The sequence below is a fragment of the Dipteris shenzhenensis genome, chromosome 17, assembly GCF_047967505.1.
Source record: "Dipteris shenzhenensis isolate YYH24624 ecotype China chromosome 17, Dip_SZ_1.0, whole genome shotgun sequence".
Classification (NCBI taxonomy): Eukaryota; Viridiplantae; Streptophyta; class Polypodiopsida; order Gleicheniales; family Dipteridaceae; genus Dipteris; species Dipteris shenzhenensis.
Window position 1 is genome coordinate 18,887,316 of NC_141612.1, and position 20,545 is coordinate 18,907,860.

Below are 20,545 nucleotides of genomic sequence, written 5' to 3' on the forward strand. Positions count from 1 at the left end.
ACATTTTTGAGTTGGTAAGGTCAAATCCATGGCTTTATATCTCGTAATGGATCAAGACTTGGTATGCCTCTAAGTCACATTGAACCCAAGCACCGTACCAAATATTGTCCCATAAATAGGTATATACTTACTTTTTCTATTAAGAAAACCTGTCACATACTAGTACACATGTGAGTCGGCAATGTATATTTTTCATAGCCATGTTAGGCACTGATGGTCTAAAAAGATGAAACTTTCTAGAACTCTAATATTGTATGCAAATGATATGCGATGGTTATGATAATTTGCACAGATCTTACACCAGATGTGATGAAGGCGTGTCTAAAGTCTTTAAGTTTTTTAGCTTAGATAAAGTTGAAGACGTGTCTATAGTATTATAGGGATGGAAGATAAGCACATAGAAAGACAAGTAATAACGAGCTATTGGATATTCATTAGGGACCATTCAACTAATATTGGAGGAGTATGATACTTTGGACTTAAACAACCCTTGGGTATGGTTGAAGTGCAGGCAATAGAGGAAGAAGTAGGGTGGTCGAATGTAGTTTTGATAGAGCCTCTAAAAAGTAAACAAATATACCAAATGTTGAAGGCGAGTACTTCATGAGCTGTGATACCAAGTTCTAGTATCACTACAAGTACTCAAAAAAGAGGTCATTCATCTACAAAGAAAGGAAAAAAGGAAGAGCAAGAGTGTATGTATGTACGTACGTACATACACACAAACACTCGCTCACTTACACTTCCACTCTCACACACACCACATCCACTTTTAGATTTTCTTTTATTTTGTTATTATGGGGGATGAACTGTCAACCACCCACTCTTCCAAAATAAAAGAGGCTCAATTTATGCACAATTACTTCAAGTGCAAAAGCTCAAAGAGATTCTCAAAAGGAAAATAAAGAATAAGAAGAGAGAGAGACTCATTTGAAGATGACACATTGACACTGATAATGATTGTATTCTTAAAGCCACAAGACACAAAATTCAAAAAGCGACACAAAATGAGTAGAAAAGCTCATGTTTTAGAAATTTGACAAAGAAAAGTATGTAAACACTATAATATCATGGATTAGCCAATTTAGGTCATAGTGAGATAGCTAAGGGAATTTGCGAAAGAGATCATATCCGCCTACACTAACCAATTTTGGAAAACATTGTTAAAACTACAAACACCAAAAAAAGTCAATTAAAATAATCAAGGGGGAAATATGTAGCCTGATTGAAGACCAAAATTATAGATACAAATAATATGTTTCATCTATAACACTCAATTCCACCATCTATCTGTAAGTATGAATTTATTAGGATTAGTCTACATCTTTTCAAGAAAGAAAATGTTCAGTCGAAAACCATATATTAAATCTAAGTTTGGTTTTTTATATCAAGCCAAATGCTCCAAACAAGAACAATGGTGAACATTCTAAGAAGGAACTCCTCATCTACCACAAGAATGGCCACATCTCAATGAATATTCCAAAGAAGGAGACAATGATTCAAAGAGGAGGGACCAACAAGAGGATAACTAAATAGCCCATTTGTTGAAGGTCAAAGTAAGTACAATTCTCATGTTCTTTTGAAAATGGAAGCCTTAATGAATGGAACAGGAGGAGTTATTTTTCACGATGATGGTAGTACCTATGATTTTTTTCCTTAAAGGACATTGATTTATGAAAGCTAGAATGAGACTTTTACCATCAAGCCACTATTCTAATTCTATTAGGGACATGAAAAATCATGAGATATCAATAGAACCGTGTAAAGATAGATGACATTGGTAAATGGCACCACTATAAGGTGTGGATATCAACAATGCCATGGAGAATCAAGACAATCTCAAGATAGATTATGATATGCAACAAATGTAGAAAGGATAAAAAACAGTTATGTCCTAGAAGTCAAACGAAGGGAGAGATTAGTCTTGTGTTGAACCATACCCAAGTCGAGAGACCATAGTATAAACATATGCTCTCACACATACAAATTTTCACACCCACACATACTTGAGCATCCATTTATACAAAGTCTTGTACTCAATTTCTGTCGGCACTTTGGAGGTGAAGGGCAGACTCAGCCATGACGAAGGCTAGCACTAAAGGAGAAGGCTAATCAAAAAGTAGTCCAAAATCTCTTCATTCAAGCTACAACTGCTTGTGAAGATAAACGATTTCATTTGTCTCTCCTTGTATGTATACTTGTGTACATGCCAAATGCATGTGCACGCCTGTTCACCTTGCACACATACTCGATTGCACAAAAGTACACAAAACCCCCATCTATGCATACAATGCACACGCTTGTCTTCAACCATCCATCATGGAAGGCAAGTTAAGGTATTCCCCAAGTGCCTGTCTCCACAAATAAACACATCATGCAGGCCCGAGTAGCAACAAACATCATAAGCAGTGGGGATGACGTTTCTGTCATCTTTCTAGATGCAAGTGAAATTTTCTCAACTAGACGAATAACAGACTTGTGCACTAGCATGCAGTAAAGCTCATCCGTTCATCAATCCATCCACAACACCAGGGGTTTCAAAGGTTTCTGTAGTTCTCTCTGCCAGTTTGGATCACCCTCTTGAAAGGAGCAGTCTTTTGCCTATTCAAACTGTGCGTACCTTTGCGTTTTACTATGCTGATAGCAGCAGTTGGGGTTATCATGACAATTAAGCACTAAGCTCAGGTTGTGAAACGCAATAGAGGTGCTGCTAGTCAACCCAGATCTAGATTTCATGAGCGTTGTGCTGACATGGATGATTCAACTGGAAACCAAGAAACATCTGAAGAGTGTTTCACATGAAATCATCAAGGTCTTGAGGCAACTTTTCTTACTGTGGCTCAGGGCAAGAAATGGCCCCCCATTAGGCCATGGTTGATGATTATGGGCAGGAGAGAGCTACACAGAGAAGTGACAAAAATTACAAATTGAGTTTTAACATCTATCTTTTATACCTCTTAAAACAAAACAAAACATGCGGTTTTCAACCCCATGACAGTCACCACAGGGTCCAGAGCCATGAACTCCATCATACACTAGCTTCCATGAAATCAATGCACAACAAGCTTCCATGAAATCAATGCACAACAGTCGGTGTAGACCATGGTATAAACAAATCTTCTCACACGTTCACATATCCCCTAGCCCAACCCCATGAGCATCCATTTATAAAATGGTCTTCATACTGAGTTTGTGTCAGCGGCACGGGGTAAACAACACTAAACAGAGTGGGATAATGCATAACAGTAATGAAGCAATTCTGGTCATCAAATTCTAGTTTCCAAAGCAACTGAAGCACAGCTTGATGACAAGAAGGCTTCCCCTACACAGCAGACTATGTAACAAGCAGACACAGATTTATTTACATAAGGGAGGAGAACATTTAAGATCATCAACTGTGCTCAGGGTAATCTCTGAATCAAAAACAGGCACAAACCCAAACTCCCAAGAATACTGCCGGTAAAATATATAACATAATTATACTTTGTACCAGTTAGGTGTGGACAATATTGCATGACTAAGCTAATCAATTGCCAGGACAGCACCCCTTGGCCTGGCTATGACAGATGAGCTATCCTTAAAATTGCCAAGCTTGCTTTTGTGTACGCAACATAATGACCAAAGTCATATCTAAGCCACTTGCAGCTCTCAACAATGAATACCAGTGTCCTGGGTAGATAATAAAAGCGGCTGATCATGTTTTCATGATGCAAGTTCGGCAGTTTACCCGCATTAACCCAGTCTGCAAGAATTCCAAGATGGATACTTCAAACGGTTGATACGCAAAAGAGGTATTTCTTTGAATATGATGGGTATCGCCCCAGTAAATATTTGATTGCATCGATTCGAAATGCTCTCATCTGATGCGATCTTGAAGATCAGCAAGAAGATTGGATGCCATGGTTGTAAGCTTCCGTCCAGTTTCGCCAGCCAAATTTTTCAGAGACGACACATCCTGGGAAGCCTTTACAAAAATGCAAGCAATTCACGAAGTCACAAACCTCAATAACCTTAATCTAACAATGATTGGTAAAGGTATATTTGTATTAAAATTTGAAAACAGAAAAGAGCAGGCCATGCAGAAAACTCGCCGATACCTCTTCCATGAAATGCTCAAAAAGCATACCTGGACAGTCAGCCGTGTCAACAGTTCACTAGCTGTCAGGTCTGTGGACACTTTAGATGTCCCTTCGTTACGCTCAAAAAAGTCTGCACTGGAAATGGAGCTTGAATTCTGCTTGAAAAGATAGGCACCATTATCACATGGATAACATTGAGATGATGGCTAAGCATGCAGATATTCTTGGTCAAGCATCACATAGAACACTTACAGCATACTTCTGCAGTCGTACTTGACTATCAGCATCACTAGTTTTGTTCTCCTCTCCAAAAAACTGAGAAGATGATATGGACTTGGCATTGGCAAACTTCTTCTGTGCCTCACTGCTCTCTTCAATCTGAAAGAGCCCCATCAGGCATGCCTTAGCATTGTTACCATACAGAAGACTTCTCATACTGAAAATAAATAAATGGACGAATCATAAACAATGTCAGGCACGATTAACACTAGGCTCCTAAAGAAAATCTCAAAACATAAAAAACCTCAGTTGGTTCGTTAGCAGGTTGCCCCTCCATAGTCCTACTACTACATCATTAATTACAAGACCCCAAGGCATCCCCCTCACCACAACATTACAAGACCCCAAGGCATCCCCCTCACTTCAACATGAAATCCCCAACTGCCTTCTCACTTTAAACCAATAAATCATAATTCTTTGGAGAATGTATAATCAGAAGGGTTCAGTGTAACAGACATGTAAGCCAAGATCTTCTTTTGCAACGCTAATCCATGCTACCTAATAGACTGCAGAATTGTAAAGATTAACTGAAATAGAGAGAGAATCGGGTGTCCCTGCATACATGCAACGGGGAGTGCAATGACTGAACACTGGGTGCAAGAGGCTCCCCATGGTAGAGTATTTCTGATAACTAAAGCCAAATGGATGACTTGGGTATGGCTAAGAAAGGAAAACTGCTGCTCCTAGAAATGGTGAAAGGCTGGGACCTCGTGATGATGGTGAAGAGGACAAGAGCAGATAGGGAGCTTTGAGGGGCTGCTGACTGAAGGCTGAGGAGGATGCTGAGCTGATTAATCAGATTAGTTTTAGCCCCTAGTATGGCCTTGTAGGCTAGTGTATGTGCTAGTGTGCACATTGTGCACTATTAGCTCATTAGCATAAAGTCAACCTTATAAGTTAAAATTTTGCCCCATGGATTGACCGGGCTAGCGTGTTACTTGCCTTGCACTGTCATGCTGCTCCAATAACTCCCACAGCTCGTTTTCTGCTCTTCAGCTACTGCTTTCCAAGCAACCTATCAGTTGTATCAGGGCGGAGCTGAGGTTTTCGCCCTCTGCATTCCAGCTTGTTCTGGAGCATATTCATGAAAGAGAGTGCAGCTGCCTCAGACGAATTCTCCAAGTGCAGTCACCACCTGCAGCAGCAGTTTTGCTGAGCTACAACTTCATTTGGAGAGTTTGGAGCCTCCTGGAGCTGCTTTCTGCCAGTGCGACCTGATCTGGAGCCATCTGAAGCTGTTTGCTGCTATATTCTGTCTGTGTCACTGTTCCTGCAGCAGCTTGAAGGTGTTTCAGCATTGCATCTCTTTCAGGAGCTGCAACGTGAATCATTCTGTATCTGTCTGGAGCTTAGCTATTACAGTCTTGAAGCCCAAACAGCCTGCAAAACAGCTTTTTGAATGCACATTTGCGGTGACTTTTGTCTGTGTGTAGTTCTACGCTGCCTCTATAACGAGAGGGACTTTATGCCGGCTGGCATTATGTCTCCTCGCTGGAGTGAGAGCCAACTTCAACTATTGGGTGGGTGCGGCTAGCCAGCCAGCCGAAGAAAAGCCGCATCCAGCCGGATGCATTTGTTGCAGTCTAAATGCATGTAGCTGATAGATGGGGATAAATTTACAGTTTCTTATGATCCTCGCGTTCAGGTGCGCACCAATAAGGTATTATTACCAGCCTTGGGCTTGGGAAAGGCAGAGACCGGCCGCCTTCATTTGGACCAGCCTTGGGAAAGGATAATCGACAGAGGACATCTGCTTGTTTGCTTGCTTGGGAAAGGCCTCTATTATAGAAGTTGCCATCCAAATGGATCGTGCAATTTCGCAGATGTTCCGATTCACTACAAGGCAATTTTGGAGCAGTTCTCTGCAGAAACACATTTCAAAGTGTTGTGGTACTAGTTTTCTAAGTTTGTGAGACTCTACCTCAGTTTGAGGTTCAGTTCAACTCTCTTTTTCTGTTCAGACTGGTCAGAGCATTTCAGCCGTGTCTTATGCAGTTTTGAAACTCTTACGAAGGAGCTGTGCAGCCACATATGCTTGCAATGGACTGTTGCTTCAGTCAGGACTTTTGCACTTGTTGTGCACTTCATTTCTGCAGAGTTTTGGGCTTCTGCTTTGCCCTTATTCTAGCACATTTGCCTTCATGCCTTGGGTTTTGTTTGCAAGCCATCTCATTTGCAGCATTGTGCAGGCAACACATTCTTTTCGCTTCTCCAATTTTGTGTCTTGTGTGGTCACAATCAGGCATTGAATTGCCTAGCGTTGTCATTTGATTTAGTCAATTTTCTTTGGATTATTTGCATTTGGTACCCTATCTTCAATGGCAAATTATCTTTGTATGCTAGTTCCTGAAGCCAATCTCGATTGCACCAACTACCCCATGTTGTCATATATGATGTGCCATGTGTTGGTGGATAAAGAACTTGTGAGCATTATTGCTGGTTTCGAGGTGAGATCTCCATCACCAGCACCTGTTCCCACTACACCCTCCACTAAGGTGGTGGTAATGTTGCTGACTCTTCGTCATCTGTCAATGCTGCCCCATTGCCTCTGACTCAGGATCAAGTCAGATGCTCAAGCTCATGCCTCAATTGCATTATCATTTAAGAGGATTATAATCCCTCACATCAGATCTTGCCGGAAGCAAAGGATGCGTGGAATAAGCTAGCCTCTTTGTATCAAATTCACAGTGAAGCACAAGTCGCATACTGCGGAAGCAACTCGATGGTTTGAAAACGGATGAAGAGGAAGTATGGATGCTTATTTGACAGAGTTCAAGGACTTCAAGGAGCGATTGGCCAACATTGATGAGGTTGTGCTAGACAGTCGAATTGTGTCCACAACGCTAACTGGGCTTCCTGACTCATATCAAGGGGTTTGCTACCAGATTGAGGTTGGTTGCCATGGGCAATCCCAACCATTATAGCTTTGACCAACTAGCCGGTCACTCTATTGTTGCAGGAGAAGCAAAGCCGTGCCAATCGCAATGCTTCTATATAGACGGTGAAGGACTTGGAGATCGGTGATGATGCCTCGATCTCTTCCTGCTATGAGACCGTCCCCTATGAATTCTCTCTTTCTCTGGTTGTACACAAGAGTGTGCCTCTGGCATTGGCACATCGTACGCTGCAATAGGCATAGTTTCTGCTTGAAACAAATGCTGAGCTCTTGGATCCCTTCTGAGATTCTCCATCTCCTGCATACGAGTGCGTACCATCTGCTCAAATTCTTGCTGAGTTTCTTGCACACTTCTCTGTCTTGGATGTGCATCCCTATCTTGTGAATCCCACTGGATAGGTGATTGAGCCATTCTCTTCTAACTCGTCTGAGATTTGCAAGTTTCTCACACACTGTGTATGCAACCTTTGCTTTTCAAAGAGAAAATTTACCTCAACAAGAGGTGTCTTGCATTCACAATCTATGCCAGTACCGGGCTGTCAACTCAAGGCATATACCCACAAGGTTGCCAAGGCATCAACAACTATATTGCCTCTTTTCTGGCTGCTGCAAAAAGCACTGAATATGCATCTGATTCCCTTTTCCTGAGCACAAAGGCATGCATTCCTTTACTTGTGCAAATCTCTGATTTCTGCTGCTTCTTTTTTTCTGACAGTAAATACTCTCTCAGATAAGTGGAAACTGCTAGCAGAAACAGTCTCTGCAACTGTCTCTTTTTTTTTTTGGACAGTAACTAGATGACGTAACCGGCTGGTTACTCTAACCAAACTAGTTCTGGTCTAGTTTGGTTGGCTCCCAACTGAATTCAACCCACTGTAGTCTAGTTAACCAACTATGGTCTGGTTAACTACAGCCAAGGTTAGTTGGTCAAACCTGGTTTGGTTAGACCAACTAACTGAACTTCTAACCAGGGTGAACTAACCAAGGTTAACTGAACCACTGGTTTGCCACATCAACAGTCCAGCTGGCTGCCACATCAGCATCTGACCTGTCTGCCACGTGTTAGTGCCATGTCAGCTTCCTGTCAGCCCTGCCATGTCAGCACCGCACGTGTGCACCACATCATCTGCTGACCTGCCACATCATCTGCTGCCTGGCTAGGCACCACGTCAGCGCAGTACACATGTCTGTTACGTCACGAAAGCCACGTCATCTAAGGTGTGAGACCTTGGCTGAAGATGGGCGACAGATTCTCTCACACGGCGTCACGCATCACGGGAGCTTCAGCATATGACGAATCTGCCTCACGAAGCATCGCTTGCACACAGCGTCACAGGACTAGCAAAGATTTCCGCCCATTGGCCAGAATTAGAACAGTAGCATGACCCGCTCTTTTGCGCCTTCCTTCTCAACGCAAGTGAGGCGCTGCTTTGCAGAAGCTTTACGTCACCCATCCAAGCCTCTATGTGGTACTGATGCACGATACGCCCAAGCTTCCGTCAAGATCTTTGTCGTCATCGACAAGTCTTCCTCCACAAATGATCGCTTGACCTGTTCAGCGTCAACATACACGATGTGCAGGAATTAAAATGTGCGACCAAGATAATTTTTCAGTCGCGCATTAAATTATCCACGCGCTGTGACCTTCACGGGCTGCTGGGTACATAAAACCCACCCTTGCAATCTCGAACCGTGCTCCTTTGAAAAAAAAGAGCAAACCTTGCTCTGATACCAATGTAACCTTTCTCTCATTAAATACAGCAAGGATACTCCCATTTACTCTCCCTCTCTCAACAGAGACACTAGGGCCCAAGACAACAGTCGGGCTGGACCCCCCGGAAGGATTTTATTACTTGAGAGAAGATGCAGTACATAGTTCAGCGTAGAGCTGTTTTTATTTAACATATCCAAAACGTGAATGAATATCATTACATGAGCTCTAAGGCTCTCTTTCTTGGCAACAAGCCACTTGTCAAACTCTACATTACTTTCCTAATTACATGCCACTAAGGGCAACTCTGGAGTCTTTGAAGCACTTGGTCACGCGAACCGCCTCCTAGACTCTTGGTAGGCTCCCGTAGCGCTTAGGAAAATAACCCTTCCTAGTACCTGCAACAATTAATTAAAGCGCACCACCATGGCACCCATTAATTGTTAGCGCTTGCATGCAAATATATTTATTTTCTGGTTGACCGAAGTCAACGCTCTTGATCATAATTAAGGGGCTTTGACCAAGGGTCGAGGCGCCTTAATTATAGTCAAGTCTCTCCAACCGAAGTTGGCAATAAACCAAGTCTCGTTGACCGAAGTCAATACTCTCTGACCATAGTTAGCTCTGTAGTTCTCTGGTTAACCGCAGTTAACCCTCTTGGTAATAAACCAAGTCTCCCTTACCGAAGTCAGGTTTACTTGACCAAAGTCAAGTATCTTTGACCATTAAAGGAACTCTTTGATCATAATTAACATAGATGGAAAACTCTTTAATTATGATCAAATAAATGGTCAACTATACTTTGACTTAGGATATTTACATTGTGGTGACAGGCAGTCTCTCCCCCACCTATATATACAGCCCATTGGCTAACTCCCTCTATAGTCCACTAAAGCTTTGCATAAGGCATGCAGCGGTGAGGGAGCTCTCAGTAATTGAGGGACAGTTGCCCAGAAGTAGTACCTTCAGTTTCTGCCATTGTAGGGCTTCAGGTAGACTAGCATCTACTCTGTCTACATGCAGCAGCATTTTCTGACAGTTGTGTACCAGAGCAATCCTCACATTGAGGAGCATCTAGGCTGCCTACGTGGAGCATCATTTTCTGATAGTTTCCTCAACATCTCTTGATGTCACTCTAGAGAGAGAGGGCCTTGCTTGTGGAAGTGCCCACAGAGAGAGAGGTTAGGATAGGGTACAGAGAGGGGGCCTTTGCTTGTGGGTGTGCCCGCCCCCCGTGAGGGTAGAGTAGGGTAGGGTGTATATTCTTGACCCGCTTGTTCCCACGTGGAAACCTGGATGGTGATGCAGGAGGCAGGTCTTCTGGAGGGCCTGTGTGGACCCCTTTTTATGCAGCAGTAGCCCTATGGGCCCAGTTATGTGCAGAGGTGGGCCAACCTGCTGGTCGGCCACCTATCAACCTTTGGCCGACCTGTTTCAGGCAAGGGAGCAGCCCCTTTTATGGCCATGTGCAGCCATGTGGGGAGCCTCATGTAGGGCAGATGTCGCTCCCCCCTTGAGCCTGCTGGCCGGGGGTGTTTGTTAGAATTATAGATATAATTCAGCAATGACCAATGTAATTTAATAAGCTAGTTAGGGGCACTTTTCCCTCTTTAAGAGGTTTTTCCCCCTAACCGCAGTTAGTTCACTAACTATGGTTAGTGACTACTAAGGTTTTGTCACTAGGACAAAACCTTCTCTCTCACTCATTGAGTTGTACTCTTTACACTCTTCTATTGCAACTCAGCTTTCAGCTTTCAGCTCTCCAGCTCTCACTCTCTTGCTCTCTCACACTCTCCATTCTATCACATTTGGTATCAGAGCATTTAATCCACCTCCCTACTTCTTCCCCGTTGAGCTCCAACTACAACCCACGCTTCGCTGCTGCACCTCGCCCATACAGTCCGTACGACTGCACGAAATCCGTACCGTACATGTCGTACCTTACCTACCATACCGTACCGTACCTACGTTGCAGATCTGCATCGTACATCGCGTCCGTACAACTCGCCATTAGACTGTACGGTTCGCCGTACAGCTCCGTACCAGCCCTACAGCTCGCCGCCACCAGCCGTACAACTCGCTATCATCGTCCGTACCAACACGTACGTGATCCGTACTGTCATCCGTACCTCCGTACTGGTCCTGCTTCCGTACAGCACGTAGTCCTTTGATTTCGTACAGGAGAAACTCGCAGGTGATCTTTGGCAGGCACATTTTGCAGACAGCCATTATTTGGCTCAGTTTTTTGGGAGTACATTTGGGGCATTTTGTTTGTTGCAGACATTGCAATCATTTTGTAGTTTCGGAGCTACACTTGGAGCAAACATTGCAGATTTGGTCTAAAATTTGGGGCTTTCTGCTGAAATTGCAAAATTTGGGGCTTTTTGTACTTCTGCCCCTTTCTGGTTGCAATTTCAAGCTCGAAATTTGGGGCTTTCAGTTCTGCAGTACAATTTCTTGAAGAAATTTGGGGATTTTGTAATTACACTGCAATCTCGCAGTGAAATTTGGGGTTTTTGCAGACAGAGCGCAATTCTTGCAACATTTGGGGCTTTTGATCTATTTGCCTCTTTCCGGTTGCAATTTCAGGCCTATTTTGGGGCTTTTGTGTTGGGAGAGCAATTTCTGGAGTTTTTAGTTCATACTGCCTTTCTTGGAGTGTTTTGCAGCACTTTTGGCAGATTTTGGAGAGTTTTTGATGCTTGGACAGATTTCTGACAGTGCAAGTACAGAAATCTGAGTTGCATTTACAGCCAATGCTTGGCTATGTTTTTTGGGAGTTGTGCATTTCATTCCCAGTAAGGGAATTCAGTTTTGTATCTGCTTAAATCTCTTTCTCAGATATGGCCCAGCAAAATCAGAATGACTTCCAGTTCGGTGGTCTTTCACAGGAAGACAAGTTGGATGGTACCAACTACTCCCTCTGGAGTTTTATGGTATGCAATATTCTGATTTCTCGCAATTTATGGGATTATGTGAATGGGGGTGAGATCCAACCAGCAGGTATGGCACCTAATACCCCTCCTTAGCAAGGAGGTGGAAGAGGTCGTGCACAAGGGGCAGATGCAGAACAAGTTGTTGGTGCAGCTATAGCCACTACTCCAGATCAGAAGAGATGGGATTCATGAGATGCCTTAGCTTTGTCATGTATCTCTCTTTCAATGAAAAGATTTATCATTCCGCATATCCGGTCGTGTAAGACCTCCAAGGCAGCGTGGGATATTTTAGAAAGCATGTATGCAGCCCGGAATGATGCAAGGGTATCCTTCTTGAAAAGAGAGTTAAGTAATACACATATGGAAGAGGGTGACTCCATGTCAGTCCACCTCACAAAGCTACAGGATCTCAGAGAGCAATTGTTAAACATAGATGAAATTATTCCTGATTCAGAGATGATTACAACCACTCTGAATTCTCTTCCTGAGTCTTATTTCAGCTTTCATACCTCGCTGAACTTATCATTGAGAGGGGGTGCAAATCCTCTCACTTTTCATGAGTTGATAGGACTTCTGCTTCAGGAAGAGCAGACTAGGAAAAACTTGGCTTCACGTGCAGGTGAACAAGCCATGCTCTCAAAGTTTAAATCAAAAACAAAGGGACAGGCAAAGACATCAGTAAATCAGCCTTCCAGTGGGTCAGGACAGCCTTCACAAAAGGCTAAAAATGATGCAAGTAAGCCCAAGAAGAAGGGTTTTTGTCACTACTGCAAAAAGCCAGGTCATCACATTGCATAATGCAGGAAAAGGCTTGCAAAAGAGAAGAAAAACAGCTCCGGTATGGCTGTTTCAGATTCAGCTCCTCATGCATCTGACAGTGGGGATGCTGCAGCCAACTTTGTTGGACAGGATTATGCCTTTTTATCTTGCATTTCAGATTCTAGGCTGGCTGTTCCAGATGCTCGGGATAGTACAACCACTTGCAATGATGATACATATGCATTTTTGACTTGCAGTTATGACTCTTCTACGGATGCATCTGCTTTCAGTGTCAATGAAACACTGAACACTTGGTATTTTGACAGCGGTGCATCCAAGCACATCACTTCTAGGAAGTGTCTTTTTACTTCCTTGCATCCACCTCCCGTTGGTAAGAAAGTCACCTGTGCCAACAACTCATCATATTCAGTACGTGGCACAGGAGATGTTGAGCTCACTGCCATTGATGGCTTAATTTTCAGACTTTCAGATGTCTTATGTGTGCTTGGTATAACCAAAAATCTTCTTTCAGTGTCCACTCTTAACAGAGCTGGATTTCAGGTCATCTTTGAGGATGACAAATGTGCTGTCCGAGACAGGGAAGATGACTATGCCTTAAGGTTATCTGGTACTCTGCTGCGTGGGCTTTTTCAGCTTGATCTTTTTGAGAAAAGAGCAGCCCATGCTCTTGCAGTTTCTACCCCTACAGCTGCCATGCAGAATGCAAAATTATGGCATGCCCGATATGGCCACATGCATTACAATAGCTTGATGACACTTCAGAAGTATTCCATGGTTGATGCATTGCCACCTCTTGAGATACCTCCTCCACATGCCTGTGAAGGGTGCATTTTAGGCAAGATGCATAGATTCCCCTTCAAGAAGGATGGTTCAGTTAAAGCTGTCCGCAAATTACAGCTTATACACAGTGATGTCTGTGGTCCCATGAGGACTCCATCGTTGGGTGGTCATCTCTACTTCGTTACATTTATTGATGATTACTCCAATTTCACTTGGGTTTTTGGGCTGAAACGCAAATCAGAAGTGATCACGGTGTTTACACACTTTTCAGCCATGGTTGAAAATGAAACCGGACTCAAGATACAGACATTGCGCACAGATAGAGGTGGGGAATACTTGTCTGCAGAATTTGATGCTTTTCTGAAAGGCAAAGGTATTGTGCATCAGCTCACAGTCAGGCTGACCCCTCCGCAAAATGGCAAAGCTGAGAGGAAAAATAGAACTCTCATGGAGATGGACAGATGTATGCTGAAAAGCAAACACATGCCTCACAAATTCTGGCTTGAGGGATTGATGTGTGCCAATTACATTTTGAATCGGGCTCCCACTAAGGCTTTAAAAACAAAAACTCCTTATGAGGTATGGAATGATAGAAAGCCTTCAGTGGATCACTTCCGAGTCTTTGGATGCCTTGCTTATGCTCATGTGCCAGTTGAATTTAGGCACAAATTGTCAGATAAAGCCATTAAGTGCATATTTGTTGGATATCGTGTAGAAAGCAAGGGGTACCGTCTCTACAATCCTGCTACACGCAAGATCATAGTCAGTAGAGATGTGATATTTGCTGAAAATTCAGCTCACACTCAGGCTTAATTTCAAATGCCTTCTTCTTCAGAGGATGTCTTTGAGGGGTTGCTACCCATTGCCTTGGGTTCCCCTGCTGATTTTTCTGATGCAAATCAGAATTTACAGCCACCTCCAGATGCTTTAGTTCCGCCACAGGATGTCTTGCCCCCTCCACAGGCAGTGGAACAGGTGGTGCAGCAAGAAATTGCAGACATACATGCAGCAAAAACAGTCCCAAACTGGCTGTTACAGACTCTCAGGGAGAGTAAAATTGATGCTCCGTTACCTGGCAGGACTCGCAGTGCAGCAAGGCACATGGAAGGTGCTAATTCAATGGAATCAGCATATGCAGGTACTCTTCTTGATGAGGAGGAGCCTGCCACATTCGAAGAGGCAAAGGACAATGTGCATTGGATGAATGCCATGCACGATGAGTTGCAGTCCATTGCAAAAAATCAGACTTGGGATGTTGTAGACTTGCCACCGGGTAAACATGCCATTGGCACACGATGGGTTTTCAAGGTCAAACAGAAGCCAGATGGCTCCATTGACAGATATAAGGCAAGGCTGGTTGCTAAAGGCTATGCTCAGAAAAAGGGCATAGATTATGAAGAGACATTCGCTCCTACATCCCGGATGACCACCATCCGATCAGTTATTGCAATGGCTGCACATTTTGAGTGGAATGTTCATCAGTTGGACATAAAAACAGCCTTCTTGAATGGGGACTTGCTGGAAGAGGTGTATGTCAAACAACCTCCGGGCTTTGAAATTACAGCAAATGCACTTCAAGTATGCAAGCTCCACAAAGCTTTATATGGGCTAAAACAGGCCCCTCGTGCACAATATGCCAAGATCCATGCCTTTTTGACCAGCAAGGGGCTGCACAATAGTCCTACTGAGAGCACCCTCTACATCAAGATGGATGGGGGGGAAATTTTAGTCATCCTTCTTTATGTCGATGACTTACTGCTCACAGGGTCCAATGAAGACAAAATTGCAGATTTCAAAGCTGATTTGCAGACCAACTTTGACATGTCAGATTTGGGGCTGCTTCACTTTTATTTGGGGATCCAGTTCTCTCATGAGAGACGTGGCACTGTTATGTCTCAGTCCAAGTATGTTCAGAAACTCTTGGACAGATTTAACATGCATGATTGTAAGCCCATAGCCACTCCCATGGAGCCGGGGCTGAAACTCACAATGCATGATGTAGGAGAATTAGTTGATGCCACACTTTACAGTCAGGTTGTTGGATGCCTCATATATCTCTGCAACACTAGACCTGATATTCAGTTTGCAGTATCTCAGGTGAGTAGGTACATGCACAGCCCAAAAACTATGCATTGGCAGGCAGTTAAGCGCATCTTCCGTTATTTGCAGGGCATGAAGTCTTTTGGCTTGCTATTTCCCAGGGGGGGTGACTTGCAGATGCATGGCTACAGTGATTCAGATTGGGCTGGTGATTATGATACTAGGCAGTCCACTAGTGGCAATTGTTTCTTTTTGGGTAAATCTTGCATTTCCTGGCTGAGCAAGAAACAATCTACAGTGGCTACCTCATCATGTGAAGCTGAGTACAGGGCAGCTTTCACAGCAACAATTGAATGTGTCTGGCTGCGACGTCTATTTTCTGATCTTCATTTGTCTTTGGAGGGTCCTTCTCCAATTCTCACTGATAGTCAGAGTGCCATTGCAGTGGCAAAGAATCCAGTGTTTCATGCTCGCACGAAGCACATTGAGGTTCACTATCACTACGTCAGAGAGAAGTTGCATGCAGGAGAGATCAGTATGATCTTTGTGTCCACACATGACAACGTTGCAGATATTTTCACCAAAGCACTACCACGTGAAAAGTTTGAGGCATTTCGCAGTGCCCTGAACTTATATCCGTTTGGTGATTGATCAGCCTTGTACATGACAGGCACTGCAGGGGGGTGTTAGAATTATAGATATAATTCAGCAGTGACCAATGTAATTTAATAAGCTAGTTAGGGGCACTTTTCCCTCTTTAAGAGGTTTTTCCCCCTAACCGCAGTTAATTCACTAACTATGGTTAGTGACTACTAAGGTCTTGTCACTAGGACAAAACCTTATCTCTCACTCATTGAGTTGTACTCTTTACACTCTTCTATTGCAACTCAGCTTTCAGCTTTCAGCTCTCCAACTCTCACTCTCTTGCTCGCTCACACTCCATTCTCTCACAGTGTTTGCAGGAGGTTTGCCCCTTATATGGGCCCCTTGCAGCTCATTTTATAGGGCAGAAGGAGGAGCAGTCCAGTCAGACCTGGTGGCACGGGCTACGAGCACGTCCCCATGGACAGGCGAAGATGGAGGAGCGCCAGCCAAGATATCCGCCTCACATCAAGGCAGACTTCATCTGCAATTGCATATTCGCGTCCCCATGGGATCCAGATTCCCGCTCCACCGCCAGTGCATTGAAGCTGCAGCTACCGGCTGCAGTGGGTGCACTACCAGTCACAGCACTATACATTTGTTGTCGTAGCAAGCCCTCCAGCCCTGTGTGCTACGTCCTTGCTTTGGTTGCGTCCCTCCATCTCTCCCGCATAGTACCTCCATCCTTCTGTTCATCTGCTCCTACCCTGCAAGACGTCCATCTTGAAAAATGGATTCTGAAATGGTTGCATCCCTCGCTGCCACAGCCATGGCAATCGGTCTATGTATTCAACAATGGCTGCAGCTCATGCAATCCATATCTGCGTTGTCCACGCAACATACAATGGCCAATGCGAGGGGGTGGCTGAGCACAGCAGCACAGACGAGGAAGAGGATTCCGATGAGGAAGACTCGGAGCAGCAGATGCAAGCACTTCTGGTACATACAGCCGCATCAATGGTGAACGAATTCCTTTGCCTCGACAGCATGCGCAGGAGGAATGCGTATGGCCTATGGTACGTGAAGCCGAGGTCCCTGCACTTATGGCCGAATTTCTTCCACTATGTCGACAAGGACGATGTGAGGTTCGAGGCAGCCGTGAGGTTACCGAGGCAGATGTACCGTTTTGTCTATGAGTTGCTCTAGGACAACCTTTCTAAAAAAGAAATACCCCTCTCCTTGCAATCCATACCCACACGAGTTCTGACTGTGGAGAAGAAGGTTGCCATTGTGTTGCATCAGCTTGGATCGGGGATGAAGTTAATGGATCTGTCCAAACATTATGGGGTCGGAAAGTCTACAGTTGGCCGAGTGGTGCACCAATTTGTGAAAGCCTTGAACAACCACATGAAGGATTCCAAGCGCTTCGAGGGTTTCCCAATTGCTGCGGTGCAATTGACAACACGCACATCGAAATCGAATTGCCTCCAAGAGAATGGCACACTGCATGGAGAGACCGCAACCATAGGTATTCCATGTCCCTCCAAGCTGTTTTGGATGCCAACATGCAGTTTCTAGACATCTTCATTGGATGGGCGGGATCCGTGAATGACTTGAGACTTCTGAGGAATTCTAGCCTATACCATCTCATAGAGAGAGGGCAGATTCTTAATGGCCCTACATGCATTGATAATGATTTCGAAATCCGGGAGTACATCGTTGGGGATGGAGGCTACATTCCCTTGCCATGGCTTGTAATCCCCTACCCTACACCAGATGAGCTAAGGTTGAAGGAGTTTAATTTCATACACTCCTCAATCCGGATTGTTGTGGAAAGGGCTTTAAGACGCTTGAAAACTACTTGGCCATTCCTTGAAAACCCCGTTTGGAGGCCACATGTTAACTTCCTTCCACAAGTTGTGGCAGCTTGTTGCATTCTACACAACATTTGCCTGGACTTCGAAGTGGATATTCCTGAAAATCTTGTGCCAGACCTCAATTTCGGGAGGCGGCTTGGTATGAGGGAGGGGAGGGGAGGGCACTAGAGCGTCCTTGTAGGACCACCTACTACCTGGATGAGTGTATGGCTACACTACAGCTTTATGAGTGATTGACACTCAGTTGTACGCTCCATCATGTATGAGCCTTGCTTGTGTAAAGCATGAATAAAAAATTCCAGCACTTTGTTTTTCAGGCAATCATTGTGGAAAGCATGAATAAATAATTCTGGTACTTTGTTTCTCAAGCAATCATTACCTTCAATACAAAATACATGTCTTTGTTTTCTGGCAAGCATTGCAAACTGAATTTGTTCTCCCTGTGGACATTAATAGAAACCTACAAATGGTTTTCATGCCATGGCCATTTTATAATGAAAACATCTATGAAACCATTTTATGATAACATCTCACGAAGTCTACAAATCGTTTCTATGATAACATCAGAATGAAAGCTGCCATTTTATGATTGAAAACATCATATGGAACCATAACAATAAAGAAAGCTCTCAAATAACCATAAGATGAGACCCATATGTCTTCATAGGTGCAATTCAACGTAATAATAACAAACCCAAATCAAATAACAAACCACAATCGACATCATGCGAAAGTAGCTGCAACTCGCATGAAATATTGAAAACCTATTTCCTAAGGGAAGCCAAGGAGGCAGCAATGCAATTCAAAGATTGGCAGATAGCTTGGGTGCTGTCCGAGCTACTCCCTCCATCGACTCAAGGCGATCTCGCTCCATCTGCCTCATGGACTCAATCTTGTCATGCTCGCATTTGTCCTTCGCCACCTTTGCCTTGTCAAAACACACACCTCTCTCTGTGACCTGCTTCTTTTTTTTTTTCCCCCAAGAAAGAGACTTCTATTAAGTAAGAGAAAAAACCCGTGAGAGCAAGCTCAAAGCGGAATACATCATGATATCATGAGGATAAATCTCCCTGCATACCCGTCCATACGACCATCAAAGTATGTACGGTGTCTGTCCAGATACTAGCCAATGTGTGCGAGGGATGAACCTGAGTACCCTCCAAAGCCTCTGTGCATCTGGCTCTCCAGATATGCCAGGATGCTATGCTCGCTAGAATCTCCCAAGAAGTATCCACAGAGGCATGTACAGCTGTAAAAGGAAGGTGTGGTACCACATCTAACGAACAGGACTCAGTCCGCTGACGTCGAACCGAAATGGCCCGAGAGGAGTCAAATCTCTCATAGAATACCTGAGGCCCTGTAAGAGAAAGCCAAGCCACTAAGCCCCATGTCATAAAAAATGGGGAGTGGGCAAAGTGACTGAAAATCCTGGCTACCCCCATCCAAATCATCCTCGCCTGTCTGCAATCCCATAAGCTGTGACTTGCTTCTCGAAAACCCCTGCGAGATTCTTCAATGACTCTTGCACCTCCCGCCTTCCTCCGGAAAGACGCCCTTCGGGATTTCCATGTCCACTACGAAGAAAAAAGAATCGTGAATGACAACGACCCAATGGAGAAGGAGGAATTGGACTGGCATTTCATGGAAAAGGGAGTACCATTCAACGAATCAACGATGATGTTGCCCAGGTTCACTTGACGATCCAATCCGAAGAGACTCACCATCTTCTGGTACACCTGCAGCGACATATGCTCACTTGGGAGGCGATGTTGTGTCTTCTCTTTGTCGTCCATGTCGAAGAAGCTAGACAGTCCTGATTTTTGCCTCCTCTCATTGTCGTAAATCTTGTTCCAAAGGCCTGATAACTTTTCCCATTTGTTCTTGCATTGTTCTGCTGTGCACAAAACACCATGCACCATTCTCTTGTTTTGCTCCAACGATCCTGAATTCGACCGTGGATGCCATTTTCCTGAAGAAGCCTATCGAACTCCTTTTTGCATTCAAAGAGTACCAAAATCTCCCACTCCTTCCATTTTGCCTTGTCCACGGACTCAGAGGCACCCTTCTTCTTCCATCTTGCTGCAACATCTTTGTTGGTTGTAGTGCCTTTCTTCACCTTCCTCTTGGCTTTCGATTCTCCAGAGGCAACGTTCACGCTTTCCTACTGGAAGTCGCTAGCCACCCAGAGAGCTATGTCGATGGCACGAACTCCAACAGCTGCGTAGCGCCTTGGGAGAGGTCCAGGAAGGGAGATGGAGGTGTCCAGGCCGTGTTGAGGTCCAACCCGGAGAGGAAGGATTCCGCCATAGCTGAGCAGTGCGAGAAGCAGGGATGGAGTGGCGCATGCTTCGACTAGAGCGCGTTTGAGGCGGTGGTGACCAGCTGCGCTAGCACCTCTGCATGGCTGGCTCTCCAAAAATGGGCTGAAAACCCTAGAGCTGGAGTTTCTAGCTGCCAGGGGGTGCCCTTGAGCACCCCCTAGATTGAGGGCTTCTTTCCGTCGAGCGGGTTCCGTCAAATCCGGGGCAGGTTGGCATGGCGGTGCATGGGGCCTCCACAACAGGCTTGCAAAGTTCATTTTAGCA

At 44.5% G+C, this 20,545-nt stretch overlaps 3 protein-coding genes across 5 annotated transcripts in view; 1 reads left to right on the forward strand and 2 right to left on the reverse strand.

The window, feature by feature from the left end:
* Positions 1 to 20,545, forward strand: part of LOC147891802 (calcineurin B-like protein 3) — a 207,927-nt gene that overhangs the window by 62,430 nt on the left and 124,952 nt on the right. The gene's annotated exons all lie outside the window — the stretch shown is intronic.
* Positions 3,434 to 20,545, reverse strand: part of LOC147891803 (putative ADP-ribosylation factor GTPase-activating protein AGD8) — a 52,929-nt gene continuing 35,817 nt past the window's right edge. Inside the window, exons 5-7 of the mRNA XM_087388670.1 lie at positions 4,332 to 4,457; positions 4,127 to 4,234; positions 3,434 to 3,964 (exon numbers count right to left, since the gene is read on the reverse strand). Of these exons, the coding sequence (XP_087244796.1) occupies positions 3,857 to 3,964; positions 4,127 to 4,234; positions 4,332 to 4,457 (342 nt within the window). The 3' untranslated portion in view covers positions 3,434 to 3,856. The remainder of the gene's footprint in view (positions 3,965 to 4,126; positions 4,235 to 4,331; positions 4,458 to 20,545) is intronic.
* LOC147891804 (uncharacterized) lies at positions 18,825 to 20,250 on the reverse strand. The gene is made up of 3 exons (XM_087387877.1): positions 19,618 to 20,250; positions 19,444 to 19,534; positions 18,825 to 18,918 (listed from the first exon to the last, which is right to left on the reverse strand). The coding sequence occupies exons 1-2, from the start codon at positions 19,877 to 19,879 to the stop codon at positions 19,473 to 19,475; spliced, it is 324 nt and encodes a 107-aa protein (XP_087244003.1). The 5' UTR covers positions 19,880 to 20,250; the 3' UTR covers positions 18,825 to 18,918; positions 19,444 to 19,472.

Coding starts and splice junctions, on each gene's coding strand:
- LOC147891804 (XM_087387877.1), bottom strand. CDS start 19,879: ATGGTGCATGGTGTTTTGTGCACAGCAGAACAATGCAAGAACAAATGG. Junction 19,535..19,617: donor CATCGTTGATTCGTTGAATG/GTACTCCCTTTT, acceptor TTTTCTTCGTAG/TGGACATGGAAATCCCGAAG.